General features: G+C 41.5%; 1 protein-coding gene across 1 annotated transcript in view; it reads left to right on the plus strand.

Moving 5' to 3' along the window:
- The window catches only part of ulk2 (unc-51 like autophagy activating kinase 2), a 41,061-nt gene extending 19,577 nt beyond the window's left edge, over positions 1–21,484 (plus strand). Inside the window, exons 5-27 of the mRNA XM_042413494.1 lie at positions 138–174; positions 2,582–2,755; positions 3,536–3,609; positions 3,760–3,861; positions 3,954–4,012; positions 4,100–4,182; positions 4,317–4,367; positions 4,473–4,561; positions 5,138–5,306; positions 8,203–8,260; positions 11,845–11,994; positions 13,159–13,304; positions 13,427–13,507; positions 14,445–14,710; positions 14,811–14,989; positions 15,957–16,066; positions 16,240–16,377; positions 16,548–16,789; positions 16,936–17,114; positions 17,385–17,503; positions 17,699–17,856; positions 18,047–18,182; positions 18,550–21,484. Of these exons, the coding sequence (XP_042269428.1) occupies positions 138–174; positions 2,582–2,755; positions 3,536–3,609; positions 3,760–3,861; positions 3,954–4,012; positions 4,100–4,182; positions 4,317–4,367; positions 4,473–4,561; positions 5,138–5,306; positions 8,203–8,260; positions 11,845–11,994; positions 13,159–13,304; positions 13,427–13,507; positions 14,445–14,710; positions 14,811–14,989; positions 15,957–16,066; positions 16,240–16,377; positions 16,548–16,789; positions 16,936–17,114; positions 17,385–17,503; positions 17,699–17,856; positions 18,047–18,182; positions 18,550–18,614 (2,865 nt within the window). The 3' untranslated portion in view covers positions 18,615–21,484. The remainder of the gene's footprint in view (positions 1–137; positions 175–2,581; positions 2,756–3,535; positions 3,610–3,759; positions 3,862–3,953; positions 4,013–4,099; positions 4,183–4,316; positions 4,368–4,472; positions 4,562–5,137; positions 5,307–8,202; positions 8,261–11,844; positions 11,995–13,158; positions 13,305–13,426; positions 13,508–14,444; positions 14,711–14,810; positions 14,990–15,956; positions 16,067–16,239; positions 16,378–16,547; positions 16,790–16,935; positions 17,115–17,384; positions 17,504–17,698; positions 17,857–18,046; positions 18,183–18,549) is intronic.
- Positions 21,485–22,690: the final 1,206 nt, after the last annotated feature.

The following is a 22,690-nucleotide window of genomic DNA, read 5'->3' on the forward strand; positions in this document are numbered from 1 at the left end:
ACATACAGTATACACGCACGCATATCAGCATGCATAATACCAAAATTTGCTTCTCAGCTTGACATTGTTGAACCTGAATTTAATTCTGCTTACGTGTTGTTGTTGCTGATAGTGGTTGTTTGTCTCCCCTCACACAGTACTGTAACGGAGGTGATCTTGCCGACTATCTGCAAGGTAAGCATCACACTAATCTGTCTGCCACACACACACAGATTATTGTTCATCAAAATAAAGTTACTAATGCCACAGAGGAGGAAAAGCCACGTGACTGCAGCTATTATGAGTGTAGGCGTGGGAATAATGTGCACGTTTTTATCTGTGTGTTACGGAAAGTTTGTGGAATAATGTGTGTCTGTATTATGTTGGGATATTTGACAGTGTATGAGTGTGAGTCTTTGAGTGAGTGTTTGCATGCTTTCTATGTGTGTGTGTGTGTGTGTGTGTGTGTGTGTGTGTGTGTGTGTGTGTGTGGGAATCACTGCAGCTTTGTACAAAGGGTTCCTTCTCTAGTTTAGAGCCAGTCAGTACACTGTTTATAACAAAGGTCAGCATTTCTGGTCGTACAGCTTAACAAGTCAGCTTAAAGGGGAACTCCACCAATTGTACACATCAAAGTGTGTTTAGAGGCCTTGGGGAGTACTACTGTATATATGAAAAAAGTTGTATTTCCCACATTAACCACAATGTAGGAAGTCTGATGTCTGAACGTTGGTTGGGGCTGAAGACTACAAGTTTGAAATTTAAAAAAAATGTGGAGTTAGGAAGGAGTGAGCTTATCTGTAGCCGCTCCTCATCTCTGCTTGACGCTACTGGCTCAAGGCTACATTAGGTGCTCCTAGCATAACACACCCGAAACTGTATGGCTGAGTGAATCATTTCAAACAGTATTGTGGGTAATGTAGGTGCCAGATTTTGACAAGGAAGAAGAATTAATGGAATAAAAAAGACAATATCTCTGGTTCTTCTGCATCGATTTAATCCTTTTTTGTAACTGCCCATCCGACAGTGTTGTAGGAATGTGATGCTGAATCTATAGAGTAGTCTTTTAAGCTGAAATGATGTTTGGAAGTTCTGTTTTACATGGTTCAGATCCCCCAAATACCAAAAATTAAAAATGTAAAACATAAAACAATCCAAATGTAGACATACTACCATGTTTTTAATAAAAAAAACAAAACAAACAGTCTCCCCCTCAAACACTTGTAAGCAGTCCTTTAAGACATTATAAAAACACTGATTAGACACAGTTTCAAAGACAAATTGCCAAGTTTGATTTAAATGAGATTCCGGTTTAGTTCAACCTGATGTACAGTATATTCCATAAATGTGGCCATTGTGACTCTATGGGTCATGCTAACTTTAAACCGGAATTTTCCTAAACCGAAATGTTTTTTGTCAGATGTTCATTATTGATTTACCATAGCTATTCTATATATAGTAGCTAAACATACATTGTCAGAATGTCCTTGTTTGGTTGCTCTGGTCCACGAAACACTTAAGTGTTACTCAATCTCATCTGACAGCATTTGGGCTTCAGAGCGGTTAACTCGACACATTTGACATTGATGTTGAGTGTCCAAAGAGACTCAAAACTCACTGAACACTCAATGTGTTACTACAGTTGGATAGTTTCAGGTAAAATCAGGTCTGTTGCTGGAATCTCAAAACCCTCTGAATGAGTTGCAGTATGTGCTTTTCCAGAACATCTGTTAGATAACCACAGGTGTTTACACCTCTGTTCCATAAAAACATTGATTGTGTTGCTGGAACAGCTCCCTTATCACTGTACTTTTCCATAATGTGCCTGCCCCACATGTCCACATTGGCAGTTTACAGAGTGGGTCACGGTCAGACCCATCTGTGACAGGGTGGTATAGGAGCCTCTGCTTGAGTAACACTTGTGGTTGTGAAATGAAACCATGGGGTCACAGTGGAAGTCTGAAGCTGTAGATTAGTGTTCAGGGTGTTACAGTGCTCTAGAGACACAACTGTACCCAACTGACTGCCAGCACGATGAAGTCATAAATCATTGTGACTGTGTTCTTATCAGTGGAGGGCTTCTGTGTTCATAGATGTGTAGGTGCCGACCCTCACGCATTATCAGTCTCCCTTTATATAAGAGGATCTCACTAGTGAATTACTCTACTACTTACACAACTTTTCCATGTTAGAAGATAGTCTACCCTGGTGGGCAGAGAGCAGCTAACACCCCCCCCCCCCCCCCAAAAAAAAAAATCCTAGATTAATGTTAATAAGCTTACTAGTTTGATCTATGCCTACACTGTAATCACAATGGTTTGGTGGAGAGGGAGAGAGAGAATGAGAGAGAGAGAGAGAGAGAGGAATCCTCTTAGTCTCACATCGGATTAGACTTATTTCACTACCACCAGGGAATAGGACCTTCAATGCCTCAATTTACACTATTTACCTCAGGATTATTACTGTAACATGCTAATTATTAGCTTTAATCAAGTGAGGCTGATAAGCACTTTTTGTGGAGTTGTGCTTGCTTTCTCTTCTACTCCAGAAATAAACTCATGCAACATTTTTTATTTAATCCTGGTTATTTTCTCTTCTGTAGCCAAGGGGACCCTGAGAGAAGACACACTGAGGGTTTTCCTCCAGCAGATAGCTGCTGCCATGCGCATCCTCAACAGCAAAGGAATCATCCACCGCGACCTGAAACCCCAGAACATCCTGCTGTCATATGCGGGTCGCAAGAAGTCCAACATCAGCGGCATCCGCATCAAAATAGGTAACAAAATCAAAAACAAGAATATTGTTTAGAATATTGATATTACCAGAAAACTGGTATCTTGTAACTGTTCAAATTCACTGCATTTATATCATTATTAAATTCAGACTTGTAGTTACAAGTCTGAAGTTACAAGTTGGAAATCTGAATATAGATCTCAAAGAAAATTACTTAGACAGTGAAATATTTTTATTCAGAAGCAGAATGAGAGGGAAAAGTGAACTGGCCATGTAAGAGATGTTAGTCATTTTATCTACCAAACATTTGTTGTGTACCTAACCTTGACCAAGTAAATAGCTAATCTACAAACTCAAAACATCACACCTTGGCAACAGGTGCATTATACAAATATAGAAAGGATAAAAAAGACACACACATCCCAGTACCCAGTAGGATTGGTGCTGGATCAAAAAAAATACAAAAACACATGTGACATAACACATCTGTTGCAAAGTGCCATCAATCAAATTGTAGAAAACCTTACATTTCATATTTTACATATACAAAGATTTTTATATATAGGCTACAAATTCTGTATTATACAGATTTCCCATTTTTGCACCTTATTTTCAGTTGGTTAGGTTGTTTCATATCTAACTTGTTACTGATGTATGTCTGACAGCATTTTCATTCCCTGCCTTATCTCTGTTTCATGCCTGCATTAGTGGTCCCAGTGTTTGTCTCCCAGGCATTCTCCAAAGTCTAACAATAGTGGTTTGTGTTAGTGGTAATAATAACACATGTGTAATGACTGCTTTGTTTCATGCCTTTGTCCTGCAGCTGACTTTGGCTTCGCACGGTACCTTCAGAGCAACATGATGGCAGCCACGCTATGTGGGTCACCCATGTACATGGTCAGTGCATACTGAATATTTTGTGTATGTCTAGAGTTGCAGCTGAGGTCAGCCATTTTAAAGTGACCTGTCAGCCTTCTCAGCAGCATGTTCATGTTGCATAACTGTCCCCACTGTGGATCTTTACTTATGACCTCTCTCATCCCTCAGGCCCCGGAGGTCATCATGTCCCAGAACTACGACGCCAAGGCTGACCTGTGGAGCATAGGGACAGTCATCTACCAGTGTCTGGTCGGCAAGCCACCTTTCCAGGTTAATACTATGCACAACAAACTGGTAACAATTGTGTTTGTGTGTGTGTGCATCTAATTATAATATTATTAATAATTAAATAATGTTTTCAGGCCAATAGTCCCCAAGACCTGAGGATGTTCTATGAGAAGAACAAGAATCTACAACCCATGTAAGTAACAGAAGAGAACTGGTGAACTTAAATTTTGAAGGCACATATTTCACAAGGTATTAAGACTCTAATGTTTTCATTACCCAGCATCCCGAGGGAGACTTCCTCCCAACTCAGTGACCTTTTGCTGGGGCTGCTGCAGAGGAATCAGAAAGACAGGATGGACTTTGGTGAGTGACATCATTTACTTAGTAAACTTAAAATGGTGAATGTATTGTTCAAGTTTAGTTTTATACATTAAGATCAGTGTTTATGTTTATGAGAAGACTGATCTGTTCTGTCCCTTTAACCCCTCCCTATGCAGACACATTTTTCAGCCATCCTTTCCTGGAGCCATCGTCCACTATTAAAAAATGTAAGCACAAAGGTCACATTCCAAAGCACTTTAACTCACTGAAATAGACTTTCACATCATCCAATTTGATTGATTAATGATGAATTGTGTATTTATTGCCTTCAGCGTGTCCGGTGCCGGTCCCCAGTGCCTCCAACGCTGTAACGGACAGTTCCTGTGGCAGCTCCCCATGCATCCGCTACAACTCCCCTCCTGTGAGTTTGATATAACTTTATAACCGGGGATTACACTTTTACTGTAAAATATTAACCATGCTCCATTGTTGTTATGCTTGTATAGTGCCAGCTTGCTGCTTCCTCCTGTGCAAACATTGCCTGAAAAGTTATACATGGTGTCCAAAAAGAGGAAGATAAATAATAATAATTCACTTTTATTAGCTGAATTATTAATAATCAGAATCCTTCTGAAAGAGATTTAAGGCAAGTTTATTTATAATTTGTAGCTCTTACTATTGTAAATAGAGTAGAAATGTGATTCCTTCAGGCTCAACTGCCTCTACAACTGCAGTGCTGCTAGTATAAGTGCTGCCACTACTACTACTAATAATAAGTCTACTGCTTGTTATAACAATCTATTTTCATACTGACACATCTCATCTCACAGCAGCAGTGGGACTGCAGGGCAAGTCAATTTCCCAGGATGTCAGTGTTCTCTAACTATGTGATTACATTAGTTTGACAGTCAGCACTGCCCTGCCTGGAAGCCTTAATTGCATTCAGGAGCCACACACTTAATCCCTCTTCTCTCTCCGTCTGTCTGTGAACACACAGTCTCTCCCAGACATGCAAACTCTAGCAGAAGATGGTTTGTCATCCCCTCCACTCGGTCCGCCCAACTTCCTGCAGCTGTCCAAGGAGTCTGCAGGAAGCACCAGCAGCAAGAACTCCTCCTGTGACACTGATGACTTTGTCCTGGTGCCTCACATCTCTACTGACAGCTGTAAGTGCCGTCACACACATTCACAGCACTCACAGCACACACACACACACACACACACACACACACACACACACATACACATACATTCGTTTACCCCCCCCCCGTATCATCTTTTGGGCTTTCTACTTGATCAGCTGACTTTATCTCTTTTATGGAGAATGCAGAAATTGATATGGAATATGCTAGAAACATTGGACCTCATGCAAGAAGCACTCGTAGAAACAGATTTGTTCTTAAATGGCACTTAAGAGTGATTTAAGAAAATTTGTGGTGTTCACCAATGTTTTCTCACTTAGAATTTTCTCTTGAGTTTGAACAGAATGTATGAATGAATAAATATGAAACAAAATTCCAGACCTTTTTGTATGAGTCATGAACAGAGTCTTGCTTTCTGGCCTGATATCATATATACATGATATAATGCCTCCATCTGAGTGAATTTGGGGTTTAAATATGATACTGAAATTAAAGGGGACCTATTAAGCTTTTCCTTATTTTCATATAATATATATATTTTATATATATAAGGTCACAATATTGGATGTTCATATTAAACGTGGCAAAAGTGTCAAATAATGAGTTAAACGTATGTAGAAGTAATCCCTGCAAGCAAAAAGCACCTGCTTCAGACTGCTCTGAACACTCGGTTTCCAACAGTTTTTTCTACTTTCAGCCCGAGCTGACATTGGCTCGTGATGTACTTCTTTATATGGTCATCTGCTCCACACACACCGCTTGAGTTCACTGCTTGGCTACACTAACATTATGTTTTCCATTTTTTTGGGGGTAGTCATGACCAGCCATGACTCAAGTCAAGCTGGCACGCTGTGAGTATTTTTCCATTACAGAGCAGGGCAAAGTGAAATAAGTAGTTTACCTGTTGGAGGTGTGCTGGTCATCTGCAGCATCTGGTCTTCATCAAACATCATCATCACTGTGGCTGTTTCTCCTTGCACTGTTCCTCTCTCCATTATTTGTAACTGATCTGCTGAACAAAGAGCTCCAAATATCTCAGTATGTTGTTTTGTTGCCCAGTTTATAGCGCCACTAAGGAAGCTATGCTAATTCTGTGAGGAACATGTTTAATTTCCTGTAAATTCTTCACAATAAAAGTCTCCTGTTATTTAGTCATTTAAAAGCTTTTGAAGCAGTAAAGCAAGAAAATGTTGGGTTTTCATTGGCGGTGGCCTAACACAACTCTGATACGGCTGCCCCTTGGCAGGCTTCCTGAAAGCTGGCCAATCAGAACAGACTGGGCTCATCAGGAGGGGGGCCTTAAAGAGACAGGAGCTAAGACTGTCTGTTAGAGACAGAGGCTGAACTGAGGGGCTGCATAAAGGGCCAGAATAAGATAAATAAGGAATCTTTTGAACTGTGAATTATGCAAAGCTACTTTAGTGGAATCCCAGAATAAAATTATAGAGCTGGAAATTAGTATAATAGGTCCCCTTTAACTAAAATAAGATACATAGTTAAGAAAAACTTAATCCAAAATTAATATTCCGTTCACCATATTATCATTATCATGGATTGCCAATTTTCTAATTTAGCTTTAAGGATTTTCAGCAGGGTATTTTGGCGCAGCAGCTTGTACATTTCAGTAGTTGTTATAAACAGCTGCCTCAGGCTCTCTCTCTGTGACTGTCACATCCCTTGACCGCCTCCCATCATGGAGACGTGTTTTTAGCATCTAAATTCATGTGAAAGCATTCCCTCTTTATTTCTGTCACAGTACAGCGCTGCTCTGATGACAGGTTGTTGACAGCTGCACTATTAATATTCTTTAATTGTTTCAGGCCCTTTTAATACCACTATAGATGCTGCTAAATGTGTCTCCTGATTTCTGACAGCAGGACTTCTGACAGCTCTACACTGAAATTCTTCTCTTTACTCTTTGGTGACATTTTTGTGAATGAAACTTGCCCACAAATGGAGTAGAACCGGTTGCCTAATACTGTACATACTTTACATGCCCTACTGTGCATTCATAGGGCAGACAGTTTATATACTGAATGCCTGCCTGTCTGTAAGCAGCTATGTAATCCAATATATGAAGAACTGAAAGGACCTTGTTCAGTTTTCTGTCTTCTACAGTTACTTGCGAATGAAAAGAATTACAAAAATCATCCTTTTTAGAGGGAGTTTTAGTTATTTTCACTGAGAAGACACTGCTCAGTTAAGTCATATTATATTTACTATACTGTGATAGTGTTTAATTATGTTCCAGAATTCTTTGTCCAACCTTATTAGTTACTCTGGGATGATAGTTGTCCAGTTAATCTTGTTCACTCTGCTTGTTCACACATCTGACGGCTTATAATAAATAATACTACATGTGACCTGTCCTCCGTCTACATATCCAAAACATGCACATAAACTACTGTCATCTGTTCTCTACAAGCGCATAGATGTTTTGGAAACTATTTATTAAAGGAGAAGGACACTGTACTCATTAATAGACACGCATAGCTAGAATACACATGTAGTAAAGTCACATTCACTACCTGCCAGTGATGCATGGAACACACATGCTCACACAGGCTCACATAACACATGTCACCAAGTCTACAGCCACTAAATTAGACAGCTGCTAACCATTACATGCTGTAATCGTAGACAACAATCCACAAACAAAGGGCACACAATCTTACCCTCTCGAGTTGTCAAACGAACCCTCATGCTTCGCACCTGCTATAAAACACACACACACACAACACACACAGACACACATCCACCTGCAAGCCCTCCACTCAAACAATGGAGAAAGTATAGAGCATTGGAAGTGTCAACTGACACTCTGAGTGGCGTTTAATCACCTAATTACTGTGGGTTTATACATCAGTAAAGCCTGTTGCACTTTCATCATTCTTTTCTTTACTTTGCTCTTCCTCCTCAGATGACCAGCCAATGGGAGTGGGTCGCCGGCCGTCCAGCGAGTTCCTCATGTGTGGAGGGTGAGTACAATGCCGTCGACCAGAGACTTAAACACTTATTTTTTAATCTTTGGAAGAGAGTTCACATAATCTTTAGAAACTGAAAGCCTCCACTGGACCGGAGAAGTGGAAGCTCCTTCTTGACCCAAAAACATGACATAATAACTTGATATCAATCAGAATGATACAATAAAATGTGTTGATGCCTTACTGGCTGATACAGAACAATAGCAATCAGCAAAACATCAGAGTGATCAGATCAGTGAAAGTGGAGTTTCTGTATTTTGTTCCTTTTGGCACTATCAATATATTTTTGACATTATTAAGGCTCAGAGTGTCCCATCAACATTATTCTTATATCCCTGGGACCCGACAATCTCCTCTATCCATTCATACATAGATATTTGTGCTATATTGAAAACATAAAGACAGAAATTACAAAATTTCTATTTTCATTTTTAGGCTTAAAAAATAAAGCATGTATAGTTCTGCTCACATGCAAAATGATGGTATTTCTGAATAGCCTAACTTGTCCTGAAAAACTTCATATATGACATGACTGGGTGGCTCATATAGTGACTCTGAATCTTTGCTTTATTTATAGGCTAATGGCAAAGATAATGCCCCTCATTTTCTTTCGTGTTTCTACTCCGACTGCTATAGTTGCTGAACTTTTATTAGCTGAGGTTAATAAGTTAAAAAAAAGCTGATGTTTTTATTTTAGTTATAAAATCAGCATATATAATCTTACATAGAGCTTTAAAGGGGTGTGAAAAAGTCTTAGATTATCCCCTGTGAGTGCTGTACATAAAGTATTACTAATATTTTTGACATGTAGCCCAGCTTCGCTGTCTAATCCACGGTTCATGGAGTATGAACTGCATTCAGGGTAAAAAATAGACCGACTATGCACCGCAGTATGCAATGGAAGTGTGATGTGACGCGACACTGTGAGTCAGATTCCATTTCACACACAGCCTCGAGTTCACGTGTATTTGTGTAAGGTCATGTCATCTATTCTTTATGTGTTTTTGTGTCGACCGGGCTTCCTTTGTTTCTTCTTTTCGCTATTTCTGTCTCTCCGACCGGTTTGCTCTTTGCTCGACACCAGATATCACACACATACTGTCCATTTGTCATGAGTGAATTCTTCTGCCCACCTCCAAATCTGCACGATTAGCGAGTTATGAATCAGACGTCAAACCAAACAACAAGGTGGTGCTGTGCTAAAAAAAGCACCTGACCCACCGAGGGCTGTGGGATAATAATAGTCTCACTCGCTCGCCAAAACATGCCTGCAATAACAAACTGTGACTGTTATTACGGTGCCTCAGCTGTGTATTAAAAGATCAAAACTCTCTCACATGTACTGCAGCCACATTTTCATAACATGGCAGCACTTACTTTCCTCCTTTACTTCATCAAACTTACTACACAAAGGATGGATAAGGATAAGGCTGTCATTATTCCAAATTTTTCGTCCCTTGAAAAAGGCAGAACCAAAAACATATTAATCCACCTCTCAGCACTTTCAGACGTAACTCAAAGAGGAAGAAATAATGCATTTGATGGGGGGACTATTTTCAGCTGTGGATTGATACACATTTGGTGCTCTAGTGCATATGTCTGGGAAAAAGGATGGAATGTGTGTATATAACTTTGGATACACACACAATACTTGTTAGTAGAATGAATTTGTTTTTAATATTTGGCATTTTTATTTGATTTGTCAACAATAATAAAAATATTAAATACTGCCAACCTTTTTTGTCATATTACCTACTACCCAACTACACCTCATGTCTGCCAGTTATTTTCTTGCTCTCCCATGTTTTCATCTTAGGCTAAAATTGTGTTAAATACATTTTGTTCTAACTTGCAGAGGACCAGCTCCTGTCTGTCACCTCTTTGTTCTTCTTCTTTCTCCCCCTCTCTTTGTTAATAACCTGCAGCCAGACACTGCTTTACACTTCTCCTATCGCCCCGCTTTCCTGTTTGCATGTGTAAACAGCCTCAAGCAAAACTGTTCTCTCTCCTCTCTGTTCCCTTTTTTGTTGCACTCCCTCTATTTTGTCTTTGTTGCCCTTTCTCATCCTCCTGTAAGCGTTCATGCTGCCAGCTCCACTCCCTCCCTCTTCTGTCCTGTTAACGGCTCCCTCTCTCTCTCTCTACATAGCAATGACTCTTTGCTGCTTGCATAAATTAGTTAACCATTGACACAGGAAGAATCCATTTTTTCTTCATTGCAGAGTTGTCCTTTGCAGTTTAGTAACACCAGACACACTCTCAAAGAGCTCCTAAATCACAGCCTTGTTTATCCTCACTACCCTGCGTGTCCTAAATTGACTGGAGTTGAGGAAGAAGAGAGACACGGAGTGTGGGCTTGTGGAGATGACAGGAAGAGTCAGATGTCTGGAGTGAGATGATGATTGTAAAGAAAGCAAGAGACTGAGAGACGGAGCAAGCAAAATGGGGGGATCAGAATGAGCAAAAACTGACGTGACAAATTATTTAAAAAAGAAAGAGGCTGAAATGTTTGATCCCATCCCCCTCTCTTGAGCTGCTTTGTAGAAACCAGGTCAGTGGAGAGGCAACTGACTTACAGATCCAGTCTCTCTCCTCTTTCCACTCTTGTCTATTTTACAAAGCAGCTGTTCACTGACCCACAAACCCTCTGTCTCTCTTTAACGAGAGGACAACAGCATACAACATTCCTGTCCATATTAAGCCTGAGGTTGGGATCAATAAAGCTTTTAGCAACCTGGAGAAAAATAGAAAGCTTCCATCATGAGTTACTGTATCAAATATCTTCTCCATCCATGGTAAGTGAGTGGAGAAAGACAGCACGTGGTCGGGTTTATGTCTCAGCATAGCAGACATTCAAATATTCAGCAAAGCAACTGCTCTTTAGTTCTTTGTCCGGACTAGTCTTTGCCTCACGTGTCCTCATCCTCTCTCCCTTATAGACCCACCCAGGCTTCACATCATTACATAATACGGTTTCCAACTGGTGCTGCGCTAACAGCCATTTCCCCCACTCCTTCTCTTTTTTTTTAGATTCTATATGTAAGCAAAGGCCCTCTGTGGTTGACTCAGCCATGACTTTATGTTCGAGAACATTTTGTCTCCTTTGGAATAACAAAAGAATGCAAATGAGCTGTGGCTCTTTGCACTTCCCCTCCTGTGTCTGCCTGAACACAGAGGACCTGCCTTGCACGTGCCATTGGCCGACCCCGCCTCTAGCCCTGCCCCCAGCAGAATGAGCTTGAATCTCATTGGTCGTGCCTTTGTGTTTACATGGAAACCTCGCCTCCTTTTTTTCTGCTCTCACTGACTCTGTCCTCATGATCAGCCTGGCTAAACTTAAAGTTCCTCAACCTGCCTCCACACTGAAGTAAACAAAGAACTCACGGCTATAGAACGAAAGGTCCCTACATGTAGATTTGTCCCGTTTTATTTGATCCTAATTACAAAAACACCAGTCTTTTGGAGATTTAACTTATTATGGGTGTTGACACCCCTGAAGATGTCCTGCAGATATGGAAACAACAGCAGCCTCGAGCGGACTGGTTAACTGCGCTCCTCTCCCCGTTTTTTCCGTCCAGGCAGCCACAGCCCACCACAGGACAGACCCCCATGGTGTCCCCACGGGCTGAGACTACTCCGATCCCTGTTCCCACCCAGGTCCGCAACTACCAGCGCATCAAGCAGAATCTCTCCAGCAGCCCGACCACCACGCTCTACAGCTCCCCCAGGTAAGAGTCACCTCTGCTGGGTCTGTGGGTGAAGGAAGTCCTGACTTTACCTTTGCATTATTTATACCTTTTTAGTGATTAGTAATGAAACACCTGGAATGAGCACCTGTGTGTTGATATCAACCTGTGACTAATGTCTTACTCACCATTTGCAAGTCAGTTTTCAAGTTAGATAATGAAAACCCTGTCTGTTATTTCATCAGCCGAAAAGTTTCACTGAAATTACATCAGATAAGTGGCTGCTTGAGGTTACAGGCTTCCAACCTGTTGCTGGGAGGGTTTTTGTTGGTGGTTTTATGTGAAGACAAAGCAGAAGGGAGGGCAGAGGAAGAGGGAAGGGTGGCACCTTGTTTTACAGGAAGATTAGTTCTGTTGTTCCCACTTACTGGCTTTTGTCTGAGAAGAACACAAGAGGTACTGTTGGCTTTTATCAGCTGTTTTGTATTGCTACTGTGTTAATTATTCCAAAGTTTTATTGTGCTGGCTTCTGTGTGGGCTTGTGTTCATCTGGTGGTTTCTTGCTTTGCCATTTGCCATCAAATTCCTACTGTGGTGATCACAGCTCTGAGGATTAGTATGTGGTAAATGTTAAAGGAGAAGCTGCTTCCTCAGTTGACCTCTCTGTGCACCCATTGAGGACAGGTACTGTCCCCCCTACCCTTGCTTTACACGTCTTTGTTCAGCTGTCCTACTCTCCAACGTCTCTGTCTCGTCAGTCTGTCTAGGGAGGATCAGAGTTCTGACACTCTGTCCCTTTGACCTACCAGAGGAGGGAGCTAGAATACAGCAGACAGTGACCTTAAGGGAACTCCTTACTGCTTTGAAATAGTCAAATCTGCACAGCAAATGCTCTCGCACATGCTTCCATTTCATGTGACTGAAGTCTGTGTTGAGGTTTTGTACTTGCAGCAGTACTGGGTTGTCTTAGCAGCCAAACAAGTATTTACTTGCAGGAAAAACATCCTGAAATGATCCAAAGAGAAAAAAAGAAGTCATTTGGGAGAGTTCAGCTGAATAACTGAATCCTTGATGAAGTCGGTTGATGATGAATCCTTGTCATTCAGCACCAAATGTGATAGAAGGTTTAATGTTTTATTTCCAACATGTCTCAGCAAACTGACTGACATTCACTTACACTTGCATAATCTACATGTTTTTTTGTAGGTCTGGCACAGTGAGGCGCTCCAACACTAGTCCTATGGGGTTTCCCAAGGTAGGCTCGGGGTCCCCCAGCTCTGCAGACGTCCCTCAGACAGTTGGTCGCCGCCTCTCTACAGGCAGCTCCCGGCCCTACTCCCCTTCACCTCTTGGTAAGGAGTCAGGACATGTACAGACGTGTTTCAAGCACATCAGCCTTTTAATAATAACTTCCAGACATGAATTGGACTTAACTCAGAATAAAAAATGTAAATGAAAATGTTTGTGTTTGCAGTTGGCACCATCCCTGAGCAGCTAGGTCACTGCTGCTGTCACTTGCAGAACCACGAGCCTCGCAGCCGCAGCTCCTCAGGAGGTCAGTTCACACGCAAAAACTTCAGCTGCCCTCGAAATAGCTTGGTTAACCCACATCTAACCGTGCCAGCTGGTTCACTTAGAGTAGATTAAACTTCAGTGGTCCTCTGGGGAATGTGGGCTGCTGAGACAGCAAATGGTAATCAGTTTAATTGAACACTGACAGGACACTTAATATATACAACCCCTCACCAAAAAGCCAGTATGAAAATACTACATTGTATAATATAATATGTATTGGCATTTAAATTAGGCAGTACCAGTGTTAACTGCAGGAGGGAGTTGTTTTGATTCCCTTCTCTGTGTCATCACTTTGTTATTGACAAAGTTCATGAGTCACCATGAGTCAAGGTCCTTTTTCAAAGTTGTTATAACACTTTAGACGTCTTATAACTTCTTCACTGTTTGTGTTGAGAGGATTGCCGTCATAATGACCTTTTTTAGAAGAAGGCAACGCTACAGTGTGATGTCTGAAATGACTCCTTAGCCAGACAGACAACAGCACTTTGTACTGTTTTTGGAAAATCATACAAACAACCAGATTTTATGAGCAACACAGAGTCTCTGTGGAAAGTTTTAGAGCTATTTTTCTTGTGCTGATTGGGCAGAAACCCTGTGATGGACCAAAGCTCATAAAAGTGTCACCAGTAGTGTTGCTCCATGCTGCTATTTTTTGCTCCTGTTCCTGTGAGCTAAAGACTGCCTCTAGCTGTGAGACAAAAGAGACATGTTGTTATGTCTCCTCTTACCAGCCTCAGAACACACAAGGATTTACTCCATGATCGATCTGTTGTTTAGCTCTTTAGGTTTTTATTAAATAAAGTTCCACTTTTTATTGCAAACTGTAAAATCTATACTTTATGAGGTTTTTAAATATTTTCATGGGAGGCCGTTAACATGAACCGATTGTAATCCAGTCTCTCCTCTCCCTCATCCAGGCTCCCCTGTCCCGTCCTCTCAGCTCCTGGGGGCTCGTCTCCAGAGTGCCCCCACCCTGACCGAGGTCTACCAGACCAGGCAGAAGCTCCACAAGCAGCTGTCAGACCCCGTTCAGCCTTCCTCCTCGTCCTGCAGTCACTCCCCTCAGCTCGGCCGACCAGCCAACCTTGGCTCCTCCCCCACCAAACTGCTGGGCTCCTCCCCCCGCACGTCAGACTGGCTGCAGAAGTCACCGCTGCCCACCATCATCGGCTCCCCTACCAAGGTGAGTACAGGCATCAGTAAGTGTGCAGATGGTTAATACCAAATCTACAAAATATCAGGTGTTAAATTTTCCAAATGTACTTTTTTTTTTTCTCAATCAGACCATTTCGGCACCATTCAAGATCCCCAAAACACAGGCATCCTGTAACTTGATGGCACTGGCAGACAGCCCCGTGCCCACCAAAACGCTGGCAGATGCCCGGGATATCTGTGCCCACCACTGCAGCCCTTACCCCTGTGCACGCCCAGCTGCCCCCGAGGCCAGCAGGACCTTTGGCAGGTAGGACTGTCTTCTAACAAACAGGTCCTTAGTTTGACTTTTTCATCTTTTCCAGACCTGCAGTCTCCATCATTTTTCTTTAACACCCATTCCAACTTCCATCTCCAGTCCAGTATCGAGTCCAGTATCACCATTTGGTTAAAAATCAGGTCTGGTCCAGTCTAATGTAATGGACATGATTCTGTTCAGTTGATTACAAGTTTATTGTAGATGGACCAACACTACACTTGGTGTTTGTGAGACACCCATAACCTGAATATAATTGTTGAATTGTTATGTTATTTATTCAGCAAAGTAAATAAAGAAGTCGTCTTTATTTATTTTGTTAGGCTTACTGTAAATACAGTGTTTAGAGTCCCTGACACTCCCTAATTGCTGTTTCAGAAGCTTTATTTTCTTGGCATTTGAAATATTATGAATATGAATATAAATTGAAAAAGAAAAGAGAAAAAAACTTTTTCCCAGTTTTTCTTTTTTGTTTTGTTTTAAATAGTTTTATTGATTAGTGTGTTAGTGAGATTTACAGCAGATGAAAGTAGTAAACAGACAAAGAAACTCAACCCAGTCTCAAGATGAAACACATTTTACACAAGCTTAACAAATACTTAAGATGACATAATGGTAATAAACTGATGATAATAAAGTCCAATGTGTGCTTTTCCTGCTCCAAGGACTTGTCTTCCCTTTATTAACTCTCCAACTGTCTTATCACTTATTTTAATTCATTTTAATAAACTATTTACAATAAGACAGAAAGTGTATGCTACAGTGTCATATGCTGTTTCTTTTCACTCTTTCACCCTCCCTTCACTGGTTTAATCCTTAACCAAAGTCAGCTGGTAGAGGGGTCATTCCCCGGTTTTGATAAGTTTTTGGCCCATGACACTTCACACAGTGAGGATGACCATGTTACATCAGCATGTCTGCTCTTTGGCATTGCACTGACATATCTGTGGTGTCCCTGCAGGTCTGTTAGTACGGGTCGTCTGTCTGAGCAGCCAATCAGAATCACTCTGGGTGGACAGGCCTATCAGGGCAGCACTGACAGCCTGAACACAGAGCGACCTATGGACACAGGTAGCTGCCTTAGTTCAGTTATTCAGTCAAAATTATACTGTTTCTTTATACAGTTTACTTCAAGCTTATAGTTATGAAGCTTGTTTGAGTGTAGTGTATTTACTTGTTATAGACAGTCCAGTTCATGTACAGTGGATGATAGAGAGATAAAAGACTCGATTTTCTCTCAAAAGCCCCTGCAGGTCCCACTGTGCTAGCTCAGGGTGGGTCAGCGAGTCCCCGCACCGTCCTTTTTACCGTGGGATCACCGCCCAACAGCAGCACTCCACCAACCTGCAGCCATCTGGGCACCCGACCACGAACCACCTCAGGTGAGAATCTCCCATCTGAGCTAGTGTGCAAAGCAAATGAGTTGTTTGAAGTTAGAGGCAGGAAATCTGAGAGGTGTTCTCAGTGAAGGTATTTGTCAGTAGTATTTATCTCACGATTCTCCCTTCAACTTACCTACATCCCCCCCCCCACCGCCTGTCTGTTCCCTCAGTGGGCTCCAACAGCTCGGCCGGCTCCCTGTGTTCCACCAGTGGTCGGGTCTATGTTGGCTCTCCCCCGGGCATGGCCATAGGCTCCTCCCCTCCAGGAGGTTTTGGTGGTGGGCAGATCATCCCCGGGGCAGAGGGGGCACCAAGCAGCCTACGCTACGTCCCTTATGGAACCTCCCCTCCCAGCTTGGAGGGATTTATCACCTTCGAAGCCCCTGAGCTGCCTGAGGAGACCCTCATGGAGGTAAGACAGTGAGGGGGGTGTGAAGTCTATTTGGCATTTGTTGTTTTTGTGTTGTTTGGTAATTGATCAGTCGCACAACTTCATGAATCACTGGTACATTCTTTTAATCTTCCTTTGTGTTTTACATCTAATGTTTCCTGTTACAGCGTGAACACACAGACACCCTGATGCACCTGCGGATGATGCTCTCCTTCACTGACTGCGTCCTGGAGATGGCGGCAGTTAGAGCTGGGGGGACGGAGCTTGGCGTGTCGGCAGCCTCCCTCTACCCTCCTCAGGACAGTGTGGTTGTTGACCAGATAAGCCAGCTCAGCAAAGAGTGGGGGTAAGGAAAGAACAAATGAAGTTGTACAGTAGTGTAGGTGTGAAACTGTTATTTAATCCTGTTTTATGTGACTTCATCAAAGAGCGTATCCAACTCCAGATCCCTCAACACAAAACAACAATGTAAAAAATTCCTTCCTCTAAGTTTAACTCCAGTCTCATACAATTAATATATGATGTAGCGTCAGGAGGCACCTTGTTCATCGGTGCTACTGCAGTGCTATAGCTTTTCCATCCATTTAATTTAGTATGCTTGTGCTGCCCCCTACAGGCAGGTGGAGCAGTTGGTGCTCTACATGAAGGCAGCTCAGCTCCTGGCTTCCTCCCTCCATCTGGCCAAGGCTCAGATTAAATCAGCCAAGCTCAACCCTTCCACTGCCGTCAAACAAGGTAAGGACACTTCAGTCTTCATCTCCCATCACCTGACATTAACTATCCTCCATGCATTAAACTGGAACCTGCGGGTGAGAGAGTAGATCAAATCTTCTGCTCGCCCGCTTCATCAGCAGGAAAAAGACATGGTGATGTAATAGGGAGACCAATATGTGTAATTAAATACTAAACCCTCTCCTCTTCTGTTCTCAGTGGTGAAGAGTCTGAACGAACGTTACAAAAGCTGCATCTCCCTCTGCCGGCAGCTGACCGACAAACTCAACCACTTCTTCTCTGATAAGCAGCGCTTCGTGGACGAGATCAACAGTGTCACCGCAGAAAAGCTCATCTACAATCATGCCGTGGAGATGGTGAGTGTCAGACACGCAGTACAGGACACCACACACCATCAGGGCTTCAAAGGAATGAAGTCATGAGTGATTCCTATCTAAGATTCCTTTCAGTAGGTTTCTCAAATGATATGAGCTCATATCAAATTCATGTGAGTGCAGATATAATTTATGCTGGCCAGCCTAATGTGATGACGTGTGTGTGTGTTAGGTTCAGTCAGCAGCTCTGGATGAGATGTTCAAGCAGACGGAGGATATAGCCTACCGCTACAGCAAGGCCGCCATGCTGCTGGACGGCCTGTCTAAGATCCTACAGGACCCCACTGACATTGAGAACGTGGTCAAATGTGAGTGAACAATTTTGTATTTGTGAATGCCACCTGTTCATGAGGAGGTGTGTGTTTGTGAGATTTGATCATCAGTGTAAATAATGCCTTTAAACTTCTTTAAAAAGCGACCTGTTTCAAGTTTCATTCACAAAATTCTTACGCAAAGATAACGAGAACAATTTCATACCACGTAGACATAAGCATAATAAGTTTTGCAGTGTCTGCCAACAATTAACAAAGCAGCCCTGTACTGTGACAGAAAACAAGACAGATTTTTTTTTAACACAGAGTAAGGCAGACAATGTGCTCAGCTGTTTTATTAATTTAAGAGTTTGCTATAATAACTTCTATTAACACTGTTTCATTTTGTGCTTTTTCTCTGCAGACAAGGCCAGCGTGGACCGCAGGATCTCAGCCCTCTGCTACTGCACTGTCACGCTGTATGAGTAGCAGCCCACACACACACACACACACACAAACAGAGGGACCACGTCCTAAGACTATTGACTACCATCCTCACAATCCTGCTGTTCCCTCCTGTAGCAGTTCAAGCACTTTTTCATTTGATAGGTTTCATCTGTATTTATCATCAGTTAGTTTTACTTGCTGCATCACGGACTGAACTGTGAAAAGCGACTGATGCGCAAATTTACAACCAAAGATGACAACGGATCCAGAAACAAAGACTGAAACCGGATATGAACATAATACGTGCACTTTTAAGTGCTTTTTTATGCCGTGATGGTGGAAAACCATCAGATCAACACACACACACATACACACACACACACACATATATATATATATGTCCATTGTTCAGGATATTTGTTTTTTTACCAGAAGAATAAGAGGATGGACAGGACTATGAGAAAGTGTTGTGGGCTTCAAGAGACTTCAGCTCCCCATGAAGCAGTACATCTTTTTAAATCCTGCATACTATGTGATATCATTGGTTATTTACTCTGTGTTTAAGTTGTTATTGTTCTTATTTATTGGTTCAGAAGAACATGGATGTTTTTAATCTCCTGCCTATCTTGAAAACCTCAAGTATTGGAGTAGAAGGAAATGGAAGAAATTAACAAAAGGCTTACGGCCGCTCACTGTAACAGATCCTACTCAGATGCTCAGAAACAAAATTGAAATCAAACACAAACTCCTGTTACACAAACTGAGAAACAGACAGCCATGAGAGCAAAGGAACATGTAGATTTGTAATTGCTTTATTGTAGTTTTTTTTTATGTGTTGTTAGCTCAAGCACTTTATTGTGGATTGAGAGGAGGAGACGTGTGTGTGTGTGTGTGTGTGTGTACAAGTTCTGAAGGTAGAAATGTGAAGGCAGGGGAAGGCTTTCTAATCACTCCTGCTCCCATCTTCATAACATACCTGCTCTCTGACTCTGAATCCCTGTGCGTGTGTGTGATCGACAAGTCTACAGAAGTGCATACATCTCCCATAAGGCAGAGGAACCAGTCATGTCAGCCAAGAGACATGGTCAATTTTTAGGTCTTGGCTGTCAAAGATTAATTTATATGTTTGAAAGAACCTCTTTTTTTCTAGTTCATCAATTTTAAAAATCATATAGTTAAAGGGACAGGACAGGATGGTAGATATTGTCAAAACGTAGGGCTGGGAAGCTTTGATTAGCTAATTTAGTATTCGTCTGCACTTGCCTTGCAGAGTTGTCACTAGTAGAAAATCTGACAGACACTTGTCACATGGTCTATGTTCCTCTTGTTAATCATCTTTATAGGAATGTAATGCACCCGCCGTGACTTGTCGACCATACTGCTCACAGTGAGGAAAGGGTTAAGGTGACTTTGGGTGATGGTGTCTTACTCTGCTCACATTGTCACATGATCTGTAGGCTCAGAACTCAAGAAACTGATCCGCTGCAGCAGTGTCGGGCCTTGTTTCCTGTCACTGCTGCAGTGCTGAGCAGCCAATCAGGAGTCCACTTAAACCCTGATGGAGTAAATAGTGAAACTGAATGGTTATATTACTTGACAAGTTACCTTAATAATAAGTTTGATTTTTACTAAAATACTACAGCTTTTTATGTTTGTCAGTATCTGTAGCTAATTTTTTTAACAAAACTTGATGTTTGCAAACTTGTATATATTTGTATGTGGTGCATGTGATGATTCCTTTCCCCCTTTTTTCGGGAGGGGAGTGAATGTGTGTGAGATCACAGTTTGAGTTTTGGGCTAGTGCCCGCTTGTCAGTCAAAGAGCACAAATCTTTATATGTACATAGATGAATTTGATACATTTTATTCATGTCTGCCAAGGGTTTGCTATAAGAAAAACCTATTTTGGCACAACAGGGGTGTGCCAAAGAATAAAACAAAACTCAAGGCAGCTCCAAAACTTTCCAGAGAACTCTTTGTACCCGGACTGTTCATTGTTGAGATCAAAACACACGCATTTGTTCAGTGGGTCTTACAAAATATCTGTGAAATGAGTATGATGTCTTAAAAGACAAATGCGTTTTAGATTTCCTGCTCATTTCCCAAACATTTGAGACTTGATTTGTCACACTCTGCACTGCCTAGCATCCACTCAGTCCCTCCGCCTCCCCTCAAGTCATCTGCTGTGCAGTGTATGTACTGTATGTATGTATGAGTGTATATACACACGTGCACTTGCCAGGTGTGCATTAAGGCCAGTAGTATACAGTTCATGATGGAAAAGGAGGTGCCTTCTTCTTGTGAAAGCAGACATACGTAGGCCTACTCCTCTGTACAGGTGTGAATAAATTCTTTTTCTGTGTAAAAATGTGTATAAATGCATTCACAGGCACCCAGCGGTCTCTGGGCCTGTTTCTCTGATGTACTGTTCTTTTTTTCTAGACATATCTGGGGTTTCAGTTTCCCTCGTCCTTGTCATGAGCACTCTGAACCACACAAAGCCTTTTACTGCACACAGAGTGAAGAGGGACAAATAAAGCTGATAGAATCCCACCTGAATCTTTGCTCTGTACCATTTTTGTCTGTGGACTGTAACTGAAGATGGTATGTTTTAAATAAAGCATGGGTACCAAGTCTGCATTTTACCCTGTAGAACCTCTAGAATCTTGAATGTATGTACCCTGTCGTTTTATGCGCCTCTCCAGCTTGTTCTGAATGCATTTTGAAGAACCCTTCCCTCAGTCATGACCCCTCTCTAAACTGACTCTGAAAATGCAACACTTTCCAAGCACCGTTTTTTTCAAAGAGAAATGTCAATGTTATACTTGTGTCTCTCACTGAGGGGTGTCTCTCTTTTTGTTCTTTATGGAACTCAAATACAGTCTTTGTTATTAAAAAGAGAATAAATGAAAATGTCTTGCTGTGTTTTTATTTTTTCAGGCTTGGTTCTACATCAGTTTCCCAGATGTGAAGAAGTTGGCTAAAAAGATCTGAACTGAAAATTTAATGTATGACTATTAATTAAACAGTATGTTAAATATTGAGTTACAATTTTCTTGTGATTCTTCACACACACTTATTTGAAACCTTAGACAAGCTAGTCTTCCTCAGACTTACTGTAGACCACTATAATTAAGGGTGATGTTACTGGTCTGTTGATACTGGCTTATCATGTATATTTGTAAGAAAAAAAATGTGCCTGATACAAAAAAGTACTTGAAATATTTCCACAATAGTGTCATTACAGTTTCTTTACTCTGTAATGTTAACTGGCCTGTCCAGCCTTAAAACTTTGATAATACACAAACTTCATGTTATACCATGTGTAAGATGTCAGTGTAGCCCAGGTGACATATGACAAGTAACACACTGGCAGCCAAAAGGTTCACAGAACTGCCAAATGAGGACTTTGAATACCTGGATACCTGCAGTGACTGATAATGAAGACTTACAACTAGGAAGGTTGGTGATACTTAAATTCTCCCTCCACTCAAAAAAAAAAAGTGTTTCTCTTGTTTCTACAGTTGGATGTTTGAGCTTCACTGTGCAGACTGATGTATGTGCAGAATTTGACACTAGAAGGCTGTTTTCAATTTGATCTGCTAAAAGTGGAAAGTTTCTTTGAGCTCATTGAAAATCTGATTTTAAGGGGCGGGCCGACAAGCATGATTTGTGACATCATGAATAGTTTGGAGCTAATCATGGTCCAGTATTCAACTTACAAAAGTGTGACATGGGAACTTGAAGCCTCCAGTGCACAAACACTCAGAATTAACTTTACAGAGACGTAGGAAACATTTTGTGCCCTGAAATGAATAATGAATACGAATGAATGAATGAATAATACTTTTTTTGGAAAAACTATATCAGACACAAATTAAGTAGATAGTAGTAAGTAGTACAGTAGTAGATAGTAGATATTAGTAGTATTTTATACATATGTTAAAACTTGTCTGGAAGGAATCTTTAATAATAATAATTTCCCAGTGCTTGAGCATTCACATTTAACATAAAGGCCTCAGAGTATGCATGAAAACATTTGATAATATAATATTTATTTTGGCAGATGGGACAGTGAAGAGAGTCGTTACATGTAGAAACTCCTAGAAATGACGGTTT

This window comes from Thunnus maccoyii, chromosome 6, assembly GCF_910596095.1.
Source record: "Thunnus maccoyii chromosome 6, fThuMac1.1, whole genome shotgun sequence".
Taxonomy (NCBI): domain Eukaryota; kingdom Metazoa; phylum Chordata; class Actinopteri; order Scombriformes; family Scombridae; genus Thunnus; species Thunnus maccoyii.